The sequence below is a fragment of the Scaptodrosophila lebanonensis genome, unplaced genomic scaffold, assembly GCF_003285725.1.
Source record: "Scaptodrosophila lebanonensis strain 11010-0011.00,11010-0021.00 unplaced genomic scaffold, SlebRS2 tig00000061-arrow-pilon, whole genome shotgun sequence".
NCBI classification, from domain to species: Eukaryota; Metazoa; Arthropoda; class Insecta; order Diptera; family Drosophilidae; genus Scaptodrosophila; species Scaptodrosophila lebanonensis.
This window is the reverse complement of record NW_022060554.1, coordinates 3,430,333-3,451,674: the sequence shown is the minus strand read 5'-3', so window position 1 is coordinate 3,451,674 and position 21,342 is coordinate 3,430,333. Positions and strand designations below refer to the sequence as shown.

General features: G+C 39.1%; 2 protein-coding genes across 2 annotated transcripts in view; both read left to right on the top strand.

Annotated features, from left to right (window-relative positions):
- LOC115624964 (CUGBP Elav-like family member 4) overlaps nt 1–21,342 on the top strand; it is a 247,570-nt gene that overhangs the window by 205,988 nt on the left and 20,240 nt on the right. The window lies entirely within an intron of this gene.
- On the top strand, nt 13,157–14,924 carry LOC115624584. The gene is made up of 2 exons (XM_030519322.1): nt 13,157–13,193; nt 13,866–14,924. Exons 1-2 carry the CDS (start codon nt 13,157–13,159, stop codon nt 14,768–14,770), a joined length of 942 nt encoding a protein of 313 aa, XP_030375182.1. The 3' UTR covers nt 14,771–14,924.

The following is a 21,342-nucleotide window of genomic DNA, read 5'->3' as shown; positions in this document are numbered from 1 at the left end:
TAAGTCAATGCGTGGCAAGCGGATCTGTCGACGCGTCATTGTCATAAATCATGGAAGTCGGCGGAGTTTGTTACAAGAACAGGCCATAAGGCACAGCGTAAAGAACCACAAAGCGAATCAATTGGTCTTATTGCTTGGATGTCCCAACAAATTAAGATATTGTAAAACGTGTAATTTTGCGCCGAACTTCACCTGAACTTTGAAATAATCTCAAAAGCTCATAAAGCCTAAGTAGGAGAAATAAATTCAGATTGCAGTAATATCAAATAACGGCGTCCGACTCGATGGGGAGGGATTTATTAGCCAGTCCGACATGATATGCCCCGTCTCGAAGCCGTATGTGATCAAAGATTCCGTAAATGTAAAGTAAGATAACTTCTTGTTGTTCGGCAAAGAAATGAGATATTAAGACTACCTAAAAGAAAAGAAGAAGATACACTCCCACTTGTGGAGGAGCACAACTCCCAAGATAGTACTCCAAGATGTTCGACTGTAAATAAACTTTGCAATTATTCATTGTCAATCGGATACAAGTAAGTAACTTATTGTAGTCTACTCGAATAAAAAGTCATGAACTTACATTTGAAATACAAGGTGTGTTCCAAAGTAAATAGGACTTTTAAAAAAAACCAGAACAAATGGTTTTTTCTGCAAAATCAATTTATTTTATTCAAAATAGTCTCCTTCTGCTGTCGAACGAGTGTTTTAGCTCGTTGGCCGTTATGGCCGCCAGTATGCCGGTGCAAGCCTTTTGAATGGCCTCTACGTCTGCATAACGCTTTCCTTTCATGGGCAAATGCATTTTTCCGAAAAGGTAGAAGTCGCACGGTGCCATATCAGGTGAATACGGCGAGTGGTTAATGGTTAAAATGTGATTTTTGGTCAAATAATCGGTCACAAGCGTCGATCGTCTGAGCAATTTTTGGTCGTCAGTCAATTTGTGCGGAACAAACCGTGCACACACCTTTCGTAAGTCCAAATGTTCGGTCAAAACGCGATAAATCGATGTTTTGGAGATGTTCAATTCCATTTCCATCAATTTCAATGATGATTTCGGCTGATTTTTGATGAATTCACGCACAGTTTAGATGGAATTTTCGGTGATCACGAATTTTGATTGGCCCACATGTTGATCGTCACGACCACTTTGAAAACGTTGAAACCACTCGTGCACTCTGCTACGGGATAGGCAATCATCGCCATAAACTTGTTCCATCACTTGAAACGTTTCGGTAAACATTTTTTCTAATTTTAAAACAAAATTTAATGTTGGCAGTCGACATATAGATAGCGCCACCAGGGGGCCCTAGATTCAAAAAGCCCTGTTTACTTTCGAACGCACCTTGTATTCTTGATCAGCATGACAAGACGAGTCGATCTAGCCCTGTCTGTCTGTCTGTCCGTCCGTATGAACACCTGGATCTCAGAGACTATAAGAGATAGAGACACCAAATTTTGCACAAAGATGCCTTATGTGTGTATTCTATACAAGTTTGTTTTATTTTTTTGATTTTCCCCCCCACTTCCCCCTTATGGGGGTTTTACCGATTTTCCATTCGTATAATCGCCTATATCTCGGAGACTATAAGACCTAGGAACACCAAATTTTAGTCCCAGATGCTTTATGTGAACACGCAGAAAATGTATATTTTGGAAATCCCCTCCCTCCCCCTCTCCCCCGCAAATCATAACTCCCGTAATTTTTGGAATTTCGAACTAAAATTTTGGAAATACCCATACCAGTTGGTTATTATGTGTCCGTGTACCAAGTTTTACTATGATAGACCGATTTAACAAGAAGTTATAGCCATAAATATATTTGCTGCTGCAGCGCTGCTCAAGCGCTGCCCATGCGCTGCCCAAGCGCTGCCCGCGGCTGTTGTTGATGTTGCTGTTTGGTTGACTGCTAACATGTTTACACAGACACGAATTGATGCGAATAGGCATACATACACTCACACAGACGCAATTTCTATGTAAATGTGCAATTATACACCCTTTACGTGAGTTCGAATACCGAGAGAGGTAAAATCGTTCCAATTTTTTATAGCCTGTACCCAAAGGGTGAAAGGCTATACTAGTTTTGTGCGCATGTATGTAACACACAGAAGGAGGCGTGGCAGACCCTACAAAGTATATATATTCTTGATCAGGATGAGAAGCCGAGTGGATATAGCCTTGTCCGTCCGTCCGTCTGTCTGTCCGTATGAACGCAAGGATCTCAGAAAGTATAAGAGCTAGAATAACCAAACTTGGTTTCCATATTCTCCTAAGACCGAGAAAGTACGAGTTTGAGTTTTTTTCGATGCACCCACCCCACTCCCCCACAATTCGAGTTTTTCTTATAACTTTCTCGGAATTTTAAAATCAATTTTGGTAGGTACATCCAGTTAGTACTAATGTGTCCGTGTGCCAAGTTTCATCATGATAGGTCAATTCTGAAGAAAGTTATAGCCATAAGTAAAATCGCTGCTCATGCGCTGCCTGCAGCTCTGTCGGCAGCGCTGCCCGCAGCTGTTGTTGTTGTTGCTGCTTTTGTTCAACTTTGTGCTGCATACATACACGCATATAAACACGTATAGGTACGTGATGTAAATGTATGCTGTTATAACTGAACATAAACATTTATTCTAATTTAATTTAATTAATTTTTATACCCTGTACCCGTAGGGTAAAAAGGGTATATTAGGTTTGTGCAAAGTATGTAACATACAGAAGGAAGCATCTCCGACCCCATAAAGTATATATATTCTTGATCAGCATGACGAGAGAAATCGATCTAGACATGTCCGTCCGTCTGTCCGTCCGTCTGTCTCAGAAACTATAAAAGCTAGAATAACCAAAGTTGGCATCCAGATTCTCCTAGGTCCGAGTAAGGACGAGTTTATATATTTTTTTTTAATTTTCCCCCCCTTCCCCCGCTACAGAATTTCGTCAATAGCGTCCACATTTCAAATGCGACCTAAACCAAACTTTGCACACATAATTTATATATAATTGTGTACTGTTTTATTCAATTCGGTCAATTCTAAGAAAAGTTATTAGCAAAACAAATCCTCGCCAGTACAACCCCACCAAACTGCAGCAACAAGTTCGCTCTTCTTCTTCCTCTTTTTGCTGCTGCTATGGGCGCATATAACTCAGTGACGGAAGTTTACCTGGGTACAGGGTATTACACTGTCGGGCTTGCTCGACTGTAGCGTTCTCTCTTGTTTTTAATAATTTAATATTTTTTTAAATTTTTTTTTTTTAATTTTTCTTTTTTGTGGAGAGTATAGGCTATTTGACTGTCGGGCTTGCTCGACTGTAGTGTTCTATCTTGTTTTAATTTCTATAATTATTGTAAGCATATGTACAGAGTATTTCAAAGTCGGGACACTCGACTTTAGCGTTTTTACTTGTTTTTTTTACCCTGTACCCGTAGGGTAAAAAGGGTATATTAGGTTTGTGCAAAGTATGTAACATGCAGAAGAAAGCATCTCCGACCCCATAAAGTATATATATTCTGAATCAGCATGAAGAGAGAAATCGATCTAAACATGTCCGTCCGTCCGTCTGTCCGCCCGTCTGTATGAACGCAAGAATCTCAGAAACTATAAAAGCTAGAATGACCAAAGTTGGTATCCAGTTTCTCCTAGGTCCGAGAAAGGACGAGATTATTTATTTATTTTTTTTTTTTTAATTTTCCCCCCCTCTTTACCCGCTACAGAATTTCGTCAATAGCGTCCACATTTCAAAAGCTACCCTAACCAAACTTTGCACACATAATTTATATAATTTCTATATAATTATATACTTCAAACAGCATCAAGTTCGCTCTTCTTCTTCCTTTTGCTTCTGCTAGAGGCGCATATACCTCAGTGCCGGAAGTTTACCTGGGTACAGGGTATTTCACTCTCGGGCTTGCTCGACTGTACTGTACTGTTCTCTCTTATTATACCCTGTACCCGTAGGGTAAAAAGGGTATATTAGGTTTGTGCAAAGTATGTAACATACAGAAGGAAGCATCTCCGACCCCATAAAGTATATATATTCTTGATCAGCATGACGAGAGAAATCGATCTAGACATGTCCGTCCGTCTGTCCGTCCAAAGTTGGCATCCAGATTCTCCTAGGTCCGAGTAAGGACGAGTTTATTTTATTTTTTGGAATTTTCCCCCCCTTCCCCCGCTACAGAATTTCGTCAAAAGCGTCCACATTTCAAATGCTACCTAAACCAAACTTTGCACACATAATTTATATATAATTGTCTACTGTTGTATACAATTTTATTCAATTCGGTCAATTCTAAGAAAGGTTATTAGCAAAACAAATTCTCGCCAGTACAACCCCACCAAACTGCAACAACAAGTTCGCTCTTCTTCTTCCTCTTTTTGCTGCTGCTATGGGCGCATATAACTCAGTGACGGAAGTTTACATGGGTACAGGGTATTACACTGTCGGGCTTGCTCGACTGTAGCGTTCTCTCTTGTTTTTTTTTTGTGAGTGTAGTTTTTTTATCTGTCCGTTTCACTACTGCTCTCATAGTCTTGGAGCTTCCCTTTAAAGCAACATGTTTAGTTATATAAATACATATTAGAACCAATATAAGGAATATTATGAATCTTTTTGACACACTTATAGTGTTGCATTACTCGCTGTTAGGTGCAATACATATAGTACATAGAAAGCTTCGGCTGGGATGAATATAACTTCTTAGCTCGTTTTTTATTTTATCCCTACAGGTTCATGCAAAATTTATCAAGAAATAATATTTGAGTCGCTTTTCAGTGTATAAAGAAAACACAGTGCTTATATACAATTTACATGGCAAAACAGTACGAAATATTTTTCATATAAGGGCGGTGACTTGATATAAAGGAGGAGAATGAAAACAGTAACAGCTGCAGTAGCACCAGACGACAACAAAGTGGAAGCCATTAAACTTTATGCATGCAACTAGTAAAAAGTATCGCAGTTGCCACGCCCACGTGTTTTCCCTGTTTCAGGGTAAACACAAAATGAGTTTTCACAATCCAAGATGCAGCGTAGGTTTTTACCTCTACTGTAATGTTTCACCTTAAAGAATTTTTTCCCAACAAAAAATTAAAATGCTTTCAAGGTGGCAGGCTCTGTGAAGTTTTTTCAATGTCTCTACCGCCAAAAGAGAAGACAAAATGATGAACGGGCGCGCACCAAGGGTTGTTTATTATACCTTGTGCCAGTAAGGAAAAAATGGTATATTAGGTTTGTGCAAAGTATGTAACAGGCAGACGGAAGCATCTCCGACCCTATAAAGTATATATATATATTTGAATCAGCATGACGAGAGATATCGATCTAGACATGACCGTCCGTCTGTCCGTCCGTCTGGATGAACGCTCGGATTTCGGAAACGGTTGAGCGCACATTAACCGAACTTGGTATATAGATGCTCCAAGTCCCTCAGCTACACGAATTTATTTTATTTTTTTGAATATAATACTAACATATAAAATAATAATAATAAAATACCCTGTATTTTAAATCAATCAGCAAAAAAATAGATGGGTGACTTATAGGCAATTGGACAAAATAAGCTCACGTCCCAAAAATAGTTTTGATAAAATACGTTATTTAAACGTTTTAAATATTTCCCCAAATTCCATTGCAAATTCATTGGATTTTATAAAGTATCTATTTCAAAGGCACAGCAATTTTTTTTATGTTGTACAAGTATTTTAAGGCGATTTTCTCAATTTTAATGCGATTTCGGTTACTTTTGTGAGTGAAGTATGCCGTTATACTTTGAATATAGGGCATGTAAATTTGTATACTAATACTAACACTAACACTAACACTATAGTTCTAGCCTTTATGAAATCAGATTTTTGTTTGCCTACCATTAGAATAAATACCCATTTCAGTGAAATGAAAATGCTATCCTCTACGTGATTCCTTTTTGTCACGCATCCACCTCTAGAACAGATACAGATGCATTCTCTAGTTGAGTACAAGTAATTTAGCAAGTGTCGGAATATTACAAAACCTTCTTTCAACCGTTTCGAAGCTCACCACGTTCTCAGCCTTCCTTCAAATACTTGGACTTGGAACTTTGCCTGCCTTATTTATGGTATTCGTAGAAACGCGCTGTCTTTTAGATACGTGAATAAGTGTGTGTATGACTGTTGCGTAAGTGTGTGGTTGTGTGTCAGGTGTCAGTGCCGGAAGTTATGAAAATACTTTGTAAACATTTCCTATTTCTATTAGCGCCACGGAGTAACACAAAAACACAGTTACAGGAGCGGAAGACAATGCAATGGCCATGGTCTGCAGAAGAGCGTGCGTGCTGGCGCAGAGCGCCCAAAACTATGCAACAATGTTTGTTAGACGATAGGAAAAAGTTTTACCATGAGTGTTTCGCCAATGCGGCGAAAAATACGAGTATCTTTCTGCTCCAGCCAATAGACGACACAAAACACCGTTCTTAGCCCTTCGCCCGAAGCTATGGGACTATAAATTATATTTTTTGAAGTCTGCATGGCGGCTCCAAACAAAAAACTTTTTGGCAGTTATTACCAAGTGTTTTGTCGACGTCGTCGTCGACTGCCGTGGCGCATATCAGTAAACATTTTTGCGACTTTACAGTGACTTTTAAGCGTTTTTGCTAAACTCACCTGAAACTTCTTCATGTTCTCGCCCTTTCCCCACCATCCAAAATTTGTGCATGTGCATTTTGTTTACAAAACTTTTGCTACATTTTTTCAGTGACTCGCTGAGCATTGTACACTTAATAACGCACAGCAACTTCTTCACTGGAGTAACGCTTGAGGTCACCCCCATGGTCGCCTTTGGTTACATTAACGATCTCTAATTATTTTGTGATAAATGGTGTCACTTTTCGGCTGGTCGGTAAATCTTTTGGGACTTCTGACTTAGTGTTGTGTCTATACATTGAAAATAAAATTAAACAATAGAGAACGCTACAGTCGAGCAAGCGCGACAGTGAAATACTCTGTACCCAGACAAACTTCCGTCACTGAGTTATATGCGCCCATAGTAGAAGCAAAAAGAGGAAGAAGCAGAGCGAACTTGTTGCAGCAGCTTGACGGGGTTGCACTGGAGAGAATTTGTTTCGCTCATATCTTTTCTTAGAATTGACCGAATTGAATCATATTTTAAACTATAGTAGATAACTGTATATAGATTGAGTGTGACAAACAGACGGATGGACAGACGAACGGATGGACGGGCAGACGGACGGACGGATGGACATGTCTAGATCGATTTCTCTCGTCATGCTGATCAAGAATATATATATACTTTATGGGGTCGGAGATGCTTCCTTCTGCATGTTACATGCTTTGCACAAACCTAATATACCCTTTTTACCCCACGGGTACAGGGTATAAAAATGAAATTGCAATCTATAATGGCGTACTACTTACATATTGTAAGATAGTTATTTTTCCCAACACAATAAACAGGTATCCAAACCTGCTCAGCCACCAAACTTGAGTCCAAAAGTAAAGCGAATATGAAAATCTTAGTGAGCTCGCGAAAACGAAGTGATTGTAAGGCATAATAATATGCCCTTAAAGCGGTCCTTGGATCCTGTTCTATCTACTTTGGCGGGTGCTCTAAGCTGAGCCAGTTGTCTTGAATCAACCAAAAGATAATTCTAGGAATACTTTTCTTACGTCCTCACCCAGCGAAGCCGATGATTGATGATGGCGGGTGACACTAATGGTGATTGTTGCTATTTTATCGCTTACATACGCACAGTGCACCTGAGTGGCCCGACTTGTAGCCTGTCAGTGCAGTTTGTGTGCCTAGAGCTATGCCATACCTGTCACAGCTTAAGCCACTCCAGAACACTTTCAATAAATTTACACTGCGCCCTTTATCCTGTCCACTTAGCTGGGTTTAGTTTAACATTTTAATAGGATTTCCTGTGCTCGTCTAAAAATAAATAGCATAATTTATGATTTCTCTGTTGTAGCTTTAGAAGGGACCAACATTTGAGTAATTGTACTGAAATTTCATATTTTCCTTTTATTTAGTCCGATGTGCAAGCTGGTAAATAAACAATGATAGGCACGGAGCAGCCAGAACGGGCAAGTGCGTGTTTTAAACAAGATTAAATATAGGTTGGGTACTTCGGGCATTGATAAATGTTTATCAGAAACTATACGGCTACATACTCTATGGTATATTCTGCCAGTAAAAGTAAGAGGAGCTGAAGTTCAAATGGTTGATGCAAGATATGCAAAATATATAAATTAAAGATCCCAAATTAAAACAATATCCCAAGCCCAACACTGAAATAACTTGAATATAAAAATTCTTTCAACGAAGGGGGTCGCAAACCAAATATACCCTTTTTACCCTTCAGGTACAGCCTAAAATGCGTCTTGATTGAAATTCGGCATAGGAAACGCAAAACGGAATAGTAGTTGAGAGTATTGAAATTCATCATACAAATTTAAGCAAGTAAAGAAGTTAGCTATAACTTCCTTGTATATTGTACGCCCATGGGCGTAGCAAGATTTTTTGGCCGATTTTTATACCCTGTACCCAAAGGGTACAAGGGTATATTAGTTTTGTGCGAGTGTACATGGAACACACAGAAGGAGGCGTGGTAGACCCCACAAAGTATATATATTTTTGATCAGCACGGCTTGTCATGCTGATATAGCCATGTCCGTCTGTCTGTCCGTCTGTCTGTCTGTATGAACGCAAGGATCTCAGAAAGTATAAGAGCTAGAATAACCAAACTTGGTATACAGATTCTCCTGAGCCCGAGAAAGGACGAGTTTGTTCATTTTTTCTGATTAATTAATTAATTTCATTTCTTTTTGTGGGGTGGTACAGGGTATTTGAGAGTTGAGCCTGCTCGACTTTAGCATTCCTGGTACTAATATAAAGTGGGACATCGAGAGTGTATAATTGAACAATTTGAAATTTTGTTTTCTTACATAAATGATAAATTTGTATATACTCGTATACACGTGTACATACTTTAAAATTATTGAAATCTAGATCAATAATAACGGCGGAGAAAAAACAAGTAAAAAAGCTAAAGTCGGGTGTCCCGACTCTGAAATACTCTGTACATATGTTTACAATAATTATAGAAATTTAAAAAAAATTAAGAGAATTAAAAAAATTTTTTTTTATCGATTTTACCTCTTTTGCACATATACAAAGCAATTGCGTCTATGTGAGTGTATGTATGTTTATGGGCTCATGGGCAGCGCTTGGACAGCAAATATATTTATATATTTAACTTCTTGTTAAATCGGTCTATTATGATGAAACTTGGCATACGGACACATAATTACTAACTGCGTTATCAAGTCTAGTTAATTTTCTAAACAGAGTTCGAATGATTCTCAGTTTAATAGAATTTTTTGCAAGCTAACAAGGAATCGAAGCCGTATCTGGGGTCGAGGCAGTTAGCAAAAGGAAGTTATGGCAGATAAAGAAATCTAAAATCATTATGTTTCGACAGTTCAGAACTGAAGCTGCATTTTCTGAAAAACCCATATTTAATTATAGCCTGTACCCAAAGGGTGAAAGGCTATACTAGTTTTGTGCGAATGTATGTAACACACAGAAGGAGCCGTGGCAGACCCCACAAAGTATATATATTCTTGGTCAGGGTGAGAAGCCGAGTCGATATAGCCATGTCCGTCTGTCCGTCCGTCCGTCCATATAGCCATGTCCGTCTGTCCGTCAGTCCGTCCGTCAGTCCGTCCGTCCGTCTGTATGAGCGCAAGGATCTCAGAAGGTAGAAGAGCTAGAATAACCAAACTCGGTATCCAGATTCCCATGTTTCTGTTAAACCAAAACCATTTTTAAGAGACAATAATGCACAACGTTTTAAAATTAGTCGCAGTATTATACTTGTATGTATATTGCCTCAGGTTTCGATGAAATCATCGAACTGGTGGCCGCAAAAATAACTTCTTAGCCCGGTTTGCACCTCCCCCTTTACGGCCATGTATTGGCCTATCATGATGAAATATGGCAGACGGACACATATTCATTAACTGGAGATATACATTTAAGTCATAAGTTCCAAGAATTTCGGGAGGCATGGAAAAACACTTATTGCGTGGGGCGGAGAGAGGGAGGGAAATCCAAATTCCACATTTTCTGCGTATTTACATAAGGCATCTTTGACTAAAATTTGGTGTCCCTAGGTTTCTATAGTTTCTGAGATATATAGGTGATAATACGAACGGTGTTACGGAGAATCCCCATTATCGGGGGATTCGGGGGGAAAATCAAAAATATAAAATAAACTTGCGCAGCGTACACACAAAAGGCATATTTGTACAAAATTTGGTGTCTAGCTTTTGTAGTCTCTGATTAATAATATATATACTGCCACTCTTCCTTCTATTACAATATTCACCTTCACAAACCTAATATACTCTTGTTTATTTCAAGTAATTTAGTGGAATGAATAATTGCAATAAATATCCAGTGACTGCAGATTATAAGCTTAGATATCGATGTCCCCCATCCTGTCTCAACCACTTATGTATCGCGGATTTTATTTTAAATTTATTTATTTGAGTGCTTCTCGTTACGACTAGGAACCAGAAGCAGAAGAGGTTTAAAACTACAACAAAAATCAATTTGAAGCCGACTCAAGGAACTTTAACGCAAGTCGATGTTGATGCTGATGCCGATCCGACCCAACCAACAACATACACATGACTCAACCAGCATTGTCGATTGTAGTCTCATCTACAGTCCCTTTTAATCCCATTACCATTGTCCCAAATCTTACGTTAGCCAGCATCGCGAACACTTAAGAACGCCTTCGTTATACTAGTACTTGGTCGCCCACAAACTGCAGGCCAACGACGCCTACTTCTGAAAAACTTTAATGATGTTTTCTATGGTGTTCAAATCGCTTAAACTGCGCCTGCCGAGTCATACCAACAACGAATGGAGACGACCACTGACGAGTGCCTTTTTTGTCTCTACCTCGTAACCATGGCGCTTGGGGAAGGGTGTGGTGAGGCTCCTCTTTTACTGCAACCGCTGCTGAGTCTGAGTGTACTTGCATTACATCCATCTCCAAGCACTTGCAGCTCATGACATCATCGACTTCGCCCACTTGACTTCGCCTACAGCAACCCCAAACTCAATGGCATCAGCCCAAGGGCCGACACCATGCACTCCTTGCCTTTGTTGGCTTAAAGATTTTCGCCTTGATGGAATTATGACAAGTGCGCGTGCATAGTCGTTATGAGCAAGCTCGACACAAGCATTTTCATAACGTTCTTGTGAGCAGCCGGATAAAACTCAGCAAGAATAATGTAACACACGTGTGTGCGCGTGCCACAAATTTAAAACCAACTTTAAATTTAATGGCCAATGACCTGTTCGGGACTTTTATCAAAAAATAAATACATAAATATTTGTTGCTTTTTGTACGCAAAATGGCTGTTAGTTTGATTTGCGTCGCAACAATTTATAATTTATTTAGAGCAGCTGACATCTAGGGATGAGTCAGCCTATCAGCAAGACTTGCTGTTGGGGTCATGATGTGTGCTTCCGCACCCGGTGCGGGTCAATAACTTTCTCAATGTTGACACACGCTCACGTCGATATTTATAGGATATTTAGAGGGCCGTGAAAGACCCCACAAAGTAAATATATCCTTGATCATCATGACATGACAAGATCTAGCCCTGCCCGCCTGTCATATACCCTTTACGTGAGTTCAAATACCAAAAGAGGTAAAATCGATCAAAATTCTTTTTACTTTTATTTTAATTTTCCTAATTTATATAAATTTTATAAATATTCTATACATATGTACAGAGTATTTCAAAGTCGGGATACCCGATTTTAGCTTCTCCACTTCCATTGTTATTGAAAATTTAGCTTATTTATACACAACTGTTACACTAAGTACACTTATTTTCTATCTTCTGCATCTACTTTTTATTTCTATTTTCTTTTAATTTAAATTGAACCTCCTTCTCTTATGTGCATATGGACTGTGATTTCTATTGGCTGCTTTTCCATTAACCTGCATGTGGTATTGCACTTGTTTATGGTCTGTCTTGGGTTTCAGACTATGTTCATATACATATGTATGAGCACGAGACGTTTTTATACTCTGTACAAGAGTATATTAGGTTTGCGGGAGCTGAAAAATGTAACAGGCAGAAGGAGGCGTGGCAGACCCCAAAAAGTATATATATTCTTGATCAGCATGACGAGACGAGTCGATCTAGCCCTGTCTGTCTGTCTGTCCGTCCGTATAAGTACCTGGGTCTCAGACACTATAGGAGCTAGAGACACCAAATTTTGCACAAAAATGCCCCCCCCCCACTTCCCCCCTATGGGGGTTTTCCCGGGTTTCCGTTCGTATAATCACCTATATCTCGGAGACTATCAGATCTAGAGTATGAATGCGCAGAAAATGTGTATTTTGGAATTTCCCTCCCTCCCCCTTTCCCAAGCAAATCGTAACTCTCGTAATTCTTAGAATTTCAAACTTGGCAAGTACCTCCATTTAGTTATTATAAGCCCAAATGCCAAGTTCCATCATGATAGGCCGATTTAACAGGAAGTTATAGCCATATATGTACATAAGACCAAGTAGTGACCGCAGCTGTTGTTGTTGTTACTGCTTTGCTCAGGCACACGAGACATACACAGACACACACAAATACACACAAACACGCATACAATTCTACACATATGTACAGAGTATTTCAAAGTCGGGATACTCGACCTTAGCATCTCTACTTGTTTTAATTCTCTTAATTTTTATACTCTGTACATGAAATGTACAAGAGTATATTAGGTTTGCGCGAGCTGAAAAATGTAACAGGCAGAAGGAGGCGTGGCAGACCCCACAAAGTATATATATTCTTGATCAGCATGACGAGACGAGTCGATCTAGCCCTGTCTGTCTGTCTGTCCGTCTGTCCGTCCGTCCGTCCGTATGAGCACCTAGATCTCAGAGCCTATAAGAGCTAGAGACACCAAATTTTGCACAAAGATGCCTTTTGTGTGTACGCTATACGAGTTTGTTTTATTTTTTTGATTCCCCCCCCCCCCCCCCACTTCCCCCCTATGGGGGTTTTCCCGATTTTCCATTCGTATAATCGCCTATATCTCGGAGACTATAAGACCTAGGAACACCAAATTTTAGTCCAAGATGCCTTGTGTGAATACGCAGAATACGCAATTGCTAAGTAAATGTGCAATTATATACCCTTTACGTGAGTTCGAATACCGAGAAAGGTAAAATCGATCAAATTTTTTTAAATTTTCTTATTTTTTTTTTTTTTCTATAATTATTGTAAACATATGTACAGAGTATTTCAAAGTCGGGACACCCGATTTAACTTTTTTACTTGTTTTACTTGTTTTCTTTTTAATTCACTTAATTGTTTTAATTTTTATAATTATGGTACACATATGTATGTACAAAGACACGCGACTTTAGCTTTTTTACTTGTTATCTATTTGTGTCTGCTTTCAAAAGGGAACTAATTTTCTCGTTTAACAATGCAGTTGATATGTGTATTTTAAACAAGCAGAGTCCACATACCAAGTTTCGTCTCCTAAATCCAGCCGCTCATCCAGATAAACGGACATGGTTTTATCGATTCGTCACGTCATGCTCATTAAAAATATAAATACTTAAGGGGTCGCAGATGCCTCCTTCTGTTACATACTTTCCACACACCTAACCTACCCTTTTTTGGGCCCGCTCGAATCTTACATGGCTTGCCATGAATCAAATGTTGTAATTTCTAATCGATGTAAAGAACATTTTTTGTTTGTTCAGAAAATGTATATCTGTTTAGCATACAAAATAAACATTTCTCTGATACCGTTGCCGTTAAAAAATAGTTAAAAAGAAAACTCAAAATTTAAAGCAGTAATAAGCAGTAATAAAATGAAACACAGCTCTCAAACCACATTGGGGACATCTTTCTTCGATGCATTTTGGCCGCTCATAATAGATGAAAATATCTGCCACATCGAAAGCAAGTCAGTGGAATTTTTTGTTTCGGAGCGGCCTTTTTGTCAGCGGCGCTGGCACACTCTACTTGCAAAAGCCGGCTACCCGAATTATTTTTCGCCGTTTGGACTACGATGCTGCGACGCAGCGACAAAGGAAGAAGAATCGGAAGAGGACGCCGAAAAGAAGGCAGATGAAGCGGCTGAGCGCATTAGTTCCGCTGCACATGCCGATTATGACAACTACGGATCGGTGGCCGTCCCACCCTTGGATCAACATGTGAAGCACAAAGGCCAAGAGCGCGAACGTCGCCAGAAGCTGGCCTACGAGTTTGCCAATCGAAAGTACCCTTGGACCATGCAAGCACCTACCCACGAGCTGGGTTTCAGTCTGAAGTCGGAGCTGTGTGTCCAATTCTACCATCCTATGGAGCTTTCCATCCTACGTGGCATACATGACTACCAATGCAAGCTAATGATTATAGACGCTGGCACCGAGCTTTGCATCGATGATTTCAAGCGCTGGATAAAGTTTAGACCGTTCATCCAAATGTTAGTGTTAGTGCGCTGTCCGCTAGTCGAGCGCCACTTGCAGCTTTTGAAAGTGTTTCAGACTCTGCTCGTGGAAGAAAACAAAGAAAACAACTGGCACGACGAGCTCCAGTGTTCAGTTCGCACAGGCCTGAAACACGCCAAAAAGTTGGAGCTATTTAAAAACTGCGCAGACGCGTTTGTGTTTGTATTTTCTCGTTTTCGTGGCATTTGCACATGTGACACATTTAAAATAATGCAACGATATTGAATCTCTGCCGATATTTCGGATATCCGCAATCCGTCTTTATTGAGTTTTAAATTGTCATATTTTCTGAATTCCAATTCAAACAGTTCCAGAAGTGTCCAACATAAACGAACATATTTTGGGGAGTAAAGAACATTTTATTTAGTTAGTTTATGGATATTTCAGTACATTTTTCTAATTAAAAAACGTAGTTGGTTTTTAAATTGTTGACTAATTGTAATAACTGGCTTCTGATATTAAAATTGTCCACAAATCTCAAACCGACAAATACGTTTACATACACGTATAGCAAGCATTGTTGGTTGGCTAAGGGTTTTAAAGCCTGTGCATGCTGAATTCACCCTTTCTTTGGCAATTCTCACTTATAAATGCTTGCTCTGCCATTCGTTCCGACTCATTTCATCTTCACTTTATGTTCTGTCAGCTGTCCGTCCCACTCCTTTCCAAATTTCTGTTGGCGCGCTACAATGCCTTTCCTTAAGCTCGAAGTTCCACCTCACTAGTTACCCATGGCCCTGACTTAAAATGACAAACAGCCCCGCTACCACTAAGCCAAGGAACAATGTACGTATATTTGAACACATGGACATACACACATTTGCAATGAAGCGTTCAGTTTTCAAGCACATGCCATTGCACATTGGATTCAGAAACATTTCTAGAATATTTAATAAGAAAACTAGAAATCGTTGAGATGCCAGCAACACTCATAATACCAACAAGGATTCAGGCATTGAATGCTTCGTCTACGTTCTCAATGTAGCACCAACTTCAGCTGAGTTACAATAATAATTTGATTGCAATTGTAATACTGCAGGCAAAGAAATGTAGATTTAATTTCTTTTCATTATGTCTTTTGATTAAAATATCCAATTAACGGTGTAGGGTCCGCGCTACACGGAGTCGAGTTGAACTAATTTACGACAATAGAACCGTAAACAAATACAAATGGGTTGTGTGTTCAAATGTCTTGGTTATAGTTTCGCTACTAACCGCTGATGACAGTCCTTACGAAATTTTATATCAGACAATCCGACAATAATAAGCAATGATACTTACATAACATTTTAGATAACACAGTCCACAGAGTAAAAAAAATTTTGAAAAGCATTTAAGCAGCATTCTCGAAATAGACAGTGATTACATGCTAAAAGTATGAACAATATGAAAAAGTACTCAGGCACAACAAATAACAAAAGCTCTTCTTGACCAAGGATTGACAACGGCCAGAAACAGCAGACAAGTTTTTAACATAAACACAGATGACAAAGCCAAGTCGCTGCACTTAAAACAAGAGCCGGGGCAAGTCAGTGGCAGTGTCAACCAATTTCAATCCGATGCTAAGCTAATGCCGAAGCCATCGAAAAGATGGCCGAGGAATTTGCACAATTTTTTATGCATAATGTGACATGCGATTTTTTCAATAAGTGCGCCAGCGACCAGAAGACAAGTATAATAATTTCGAGAACGCCGTTTAAAATACACAGGCAGTCTAATCGGGCAGGGGCAGAGCAGGAAGCTTATAAGTATAACGGCTCAAAATGCAAAGTAGACGACATCCGCTTTGAGATTGGGTGATGTTCGAAGCGCAACGTTGCCTGTCTACGCTGCGAAGTATTAAAAGCAAATAAGTAATAAAAATAATAATGGAGCATTTTTACCATTTTTACTTCTATGAAAAAAAAGGATAAGCATCTTAGCGCAATTTTTTTCTGCCTTCTCAATATAACAAAAGGTCCTTGCGTTCGTTCGGGCTAAGTGCCGAAAAAGGAAAGGACGAAAGAATTGAACGAAAATTCGCAACTGCTGGCCGGTCTAGACCATCCCATCCTGACATCGCGTCGCCTGCTGTTTCGTCTTTTATTTTTAATATTTCTGCCTCCTTCATTTTCCGTCCCTAAAGGATAACAAAATAAATGCAGGAAATTTCAATGGCAAGTACTGTGCATAAAATGTGCATATATTTTTCAAAATTTGAACTTTTTGACCAATTCTTTGGATCTAAATGAATCAAGTAACTCAAAAATGTAAAACATAAAAAGTAAAAAAGCTAGTTGGGTGTCCCGACTTTGCAGCAGCAGCGCTGCAGCAGCAAATATATTTATGGCTATAACTTCTCGTTAAATCGGTCTATCATAGTGAAACTTGGCACACGGACACATAATAACCAACTGGGGGTATTTCCAAAATTTTAGTTCGAAATTCCAAGAATTACGGGAGTTAAACAAACTCGTATAGAATACACACATAAGGCATCTTTGTGCAAAATTTGGTGCCTCTATCTCTTATAGTCTCTGAGATCCAGGTGTTCACACGGACGGACAGACGGACAGACAGGGCTAGATCGACTCGTCTTGTCACGCTGATCAAGAATATATACTTGTATACTTTGTGGGGTCTGCCACGCCTCCTTCTGCCTGTTACATTTTTCAGCTCCCGCAAACCTAATATACTTCTGTACATTTCATGTACAGAGTATAACAAGTAGAGAAGCTAAGGTCGTGTATCCCGACATTGAAATATTCTGAACATATGTTTAGAATAATTATACCCTGTACCCAAAGGGTAAAAGGGTATATTAGTTTTGTGCGATTGTACATGGAACACACAGAAGGAGGCGTGGCGGACCACACAAAGTATATATATTCTTGGTCAGGGTGACAAAACGAGTTGATATAGCCATGGCCGTCTGACCGTCTCTCAGTCCGCAAGGATTTCAGAAAGTATAAGAGCTAGAATAACCAAACTTGGTATCCAGATTCTCCTAAGTCCGAGAAAGTACGAATTTGAGTTTTTTTTCTATGTACCCCCCGCTCCCACGCTATTTGTGTTTTTTTCCCATAACCCTCGTAATACTTGGAATTTCGAATTTGGTAATTACATCCAGTCAGTGATTATGTATCCATATGCCAAGTTCAATCATGATGAAATTCTGAAGAAAGTTATAGCCATAAATAAAATCGCTGCCTGCAGCTTTTCACGCAGCTCTGCCCGCAGCTTTTGTTGTTGTTGCTGCTTTAGTTCAACTTTGTGCTGCATATATACACACATATGCGTGCTTATACACGATTCTGATGTAAATTCATTCTATTGAAATTGAACAAAAACACTTAGATATGTATGTACGCATGTGTTGAATATTTTATATTTCATTTAATAAATTAATTTTTTTAAATAATCTTTTTTTTTTAATTTTTTTTTTGTGTGGAGAGTACAGGATATTTTACTGTCGGGCTTGCTCGACTGTAACGTTCTATCTTGTTTCTGATGCAGCCTGCCATACGTTATTTTCAAAATGTCCCGTAGTTCATGGTACAGCAGTCAATCAATTCAATATTGGTATTATATAAAAAGCAATTATTTATATAACACCAATATTGAATTGATTGAGTGTCTAAAACAACACCTGGGCAGAATTTCCACTATAACTGCTTTTTTGGTATTATATAGAAAGCAATTATTTATATTATTGCTAGTATTTATATTATATTGAATTGGAAAATTATCACAAAGAAATGTGTCATGGCTAACTGTTTGCATAAAACATTTAAACACGTTTATGCGTCAAACACACAGGACTCATGAACCACGTATGCAACGTGCGTTCCTTTGCCATGTTCTTAACTTGTTTGTTGTTGGTATTTTTGGTTTTTGGTGAAGGCAGCTTCCGTAAAAACGACCGAAAATTGCATTGCCATTTTTACGCGCAATTTGTTTTGCGGAAAAATTGTGAAATTTTTTGGAGGCCAGGCATCCTTGCTTTCCGGCAGACACATTGCCATGTGCCTGCATTTGTTGTTGGCCTTTGATTTTTGGCCAAAATGTACATTTTATTTTGTAAGATATGGGCATCCAACAGCTTTTATTATACTCTGTACATGAAATGTACAAAAGTATATTAGGTTTGCAGGAGGTGAAAAATGTAACCGGGAGATACCCGGGCATACCCCACAAAGTATAAATATTCTTGATCAGTATGACAAGATGAATCGATTGACCAGATTGACCAATCATGAAGAAACCTAACATACGGACACATAATCACTGACTGAATGTAAGTACCAAATTTGAGTTGAAATTCCAAGAACTACGGAAGTTATGGAAAATCACTAATAGCGGGGGAGTGGCGCATCGAAAACAAGAGAGAATGCTACAGTCGAGCAAGCCCGACAGTGAAATACCCTGTACCCAGGTAAACTTCCGACACTGAGGTATATGTGCTTCTAGCAGAAGCAAAAAGAGGAAGAAGAAGAGCGAACTTGTTGCTGCAGCTTGGGGGGGTTGTACTGGCGAGAATTGGTTTCGCTAATAACGTTTCTTAGAATTGATCGAATTGAATAAAATTGTAAACAATAGATATTTATAAATAAATTATGTGTGCAAAGTTTGGTTTAGGTAGCATTTGAAATGTGGACGCTATTGACGAAATTCTGTAGCGGGGGAAGGGGGGGAAAATTAAAGAAATAAAAATAAACTCGTCCTTACTCGGATCTAGGAGAATCTGGATGCCAACTTTGGTTATTCTAGCTTTTATAGTTTCTAAAATTCTTGCGTTCATCCAGACAGACGGACGGACATGTCTAGATTGATTTCTCTCGCCATGCTGATTAAGAATATATATACATACTTTATGGGGGAGGCATGGCAGACCCCACAAATGATATATATTCATCATCAGCATCACAAGACGAGTCGATCTATGTCTGTCTGTCCGTATGAACACCTGGATCTCAGAGACTATAAGAGCTAGAGACACCAAATTTTGCACAAAGATGCCTTATGTGCGTACGCTGTGCAAGTTTGTTTTATTTTTTTGATTTTCCCTCCCACTTCCCCCCTATGGGGGTTTTCCCGATTTTCCATTTGTATAGTCTCCTGTATCTCGGAGACTATAAGACATAGGAACACCAAATTTTAGTCCTAGATGCCTTTTGTGAATACGCAGAATTTTAGAATTTCCCTAGACCGATTTAACAAGAATTTATAAATATTTCGCTGCTCAAGGGCTGCCCAAGCGCTGCCCGCAGCTGTTGATGCTGATGCTTTGGTTGACTGCAAACATGCTTACACAGACACGAATAGACGCGCATAAACATACATATACTCAAGTAGACGCAATTGCTTTGTATATGAGCAATTATACACCCTTTACGTGAGTTCGAATACTGAGAGAGGTAAAATCGATCAAAATTTGTATACTCTGTACATAAAATGTACAAGAGTATATTAGGTTTGCGGGAGCTGAAAATGTAACAGGCAGAAGGAGGCGTGGCAGACCCCACAAAGTATATATATTCTTGATCAGCATGACGAGATGAGTCGATCTAGCCCTGTCTGTCTGTCCGTCTGTCCGTGTGTCAGTCTGTCCATATGAACACCTGGATCTCAGAGACTATAAGAGCTAGAGACACCAAATTTTGCACAAAGATGCCTTATGTGTGTACGCTGTGCAAGTTTGTTTAACACCAAATTTTAGTCCCAGATGCGTTATGTGAATACGCATAAACTGTGTATTTTGGAGTTTCCCTCCTTCTCCCCTCTCCCCCGCAAATCGTAACTCTCGTAATTCTTGGAATTTCGAACTCAAACTTGACAAATACTTCCATTTAGTCCATTTATTATAAGTCCAAATGCCAAGTTTCATCATGATAGGCCGATTTAACAGGAAGTTATAGCCATATATGTACATAAGACCAAGTAGTGCCCGCAGCTGTCGTTGTTGTTACTGCTTTGCTCAAGCACACGAGACATACACAGACACACACACACATACACGCATAATTATTCTACTCATATGTACAGAGTATTTCAAAGTCGGGATACCCGACTTTAGCTCCTGTACTTGTTTTTTTTTTAATTTTCTTAATTTTTTTAATTTCTATAATTATTCTAAACATATGTACAGAGTATTTCAAAGTCGGGGACACCCGACTTTAGCTTTTTTACTTGTTTAGGTATAACTTCTAATGATTGCCAATGCTTTGAACCAGATTTTAGGCAAATGCATTTTCCTTAAATATTCATGAGACGACAATGCTTCCAACTCAAGTATCACCCACCAGGGACTAGAATTAACAAGCCAACACAAATCTAGTGACTCATAAATTCAATTTAAGTGCAAAATGCCCAATCAGGAACAAAAAGGTCACCGCACTTGCAGGCAAAAACTTTACGTAATGATTTTTGCATATCTAGCAGATACTCCGCATTAGGAACAGCTGAATTTGACCAAGTGAACTGTACAAACGCACTTTGATTTAACTGCATTAGAGGTTGGTCTACATTAAATTCAATTTGTATAGCTGCTATGTAAAACAGAGTTGGAGCCAGAGTGCCAGAACCCAGACTGGGGTTTTTTGTGGGTGCCAAAAAAAGATGTTTTTCAGTTTCACATAAATTTTAGTTTCATAAATTGTGTACTTCCCTTTTTATTGGTCTGTCTGTGTATGTGTAAGTCCTTGTGCTTCTGTTGCTCATGCTCAAAGCTCAATCGAGCTTGAATGCAATATACTCTGGATTTGTAACTATGTGGTCTTTGCGTTGAGTCAGCCATTTGGTTGAGTAAGCTTCGCCAA

What these genes read in the sequence shown, in the direction of transcription:
- LOC115624584 (XM_030519322.1), top strand. Translation starts at nt 13,157, where the DNA reads ATGCCTTGTGTGAATACGCAGAATACGCAATTGCTAA. An exon ending in GCAGAATACGCAATTGCTAA is followed by an intron (nt 13,194 to 13,865) that starts GTAAATGTGCAA and finishes ATAGTTAAAAAG; the next exon opens with AAAACTCAAAATTTAAAGCA.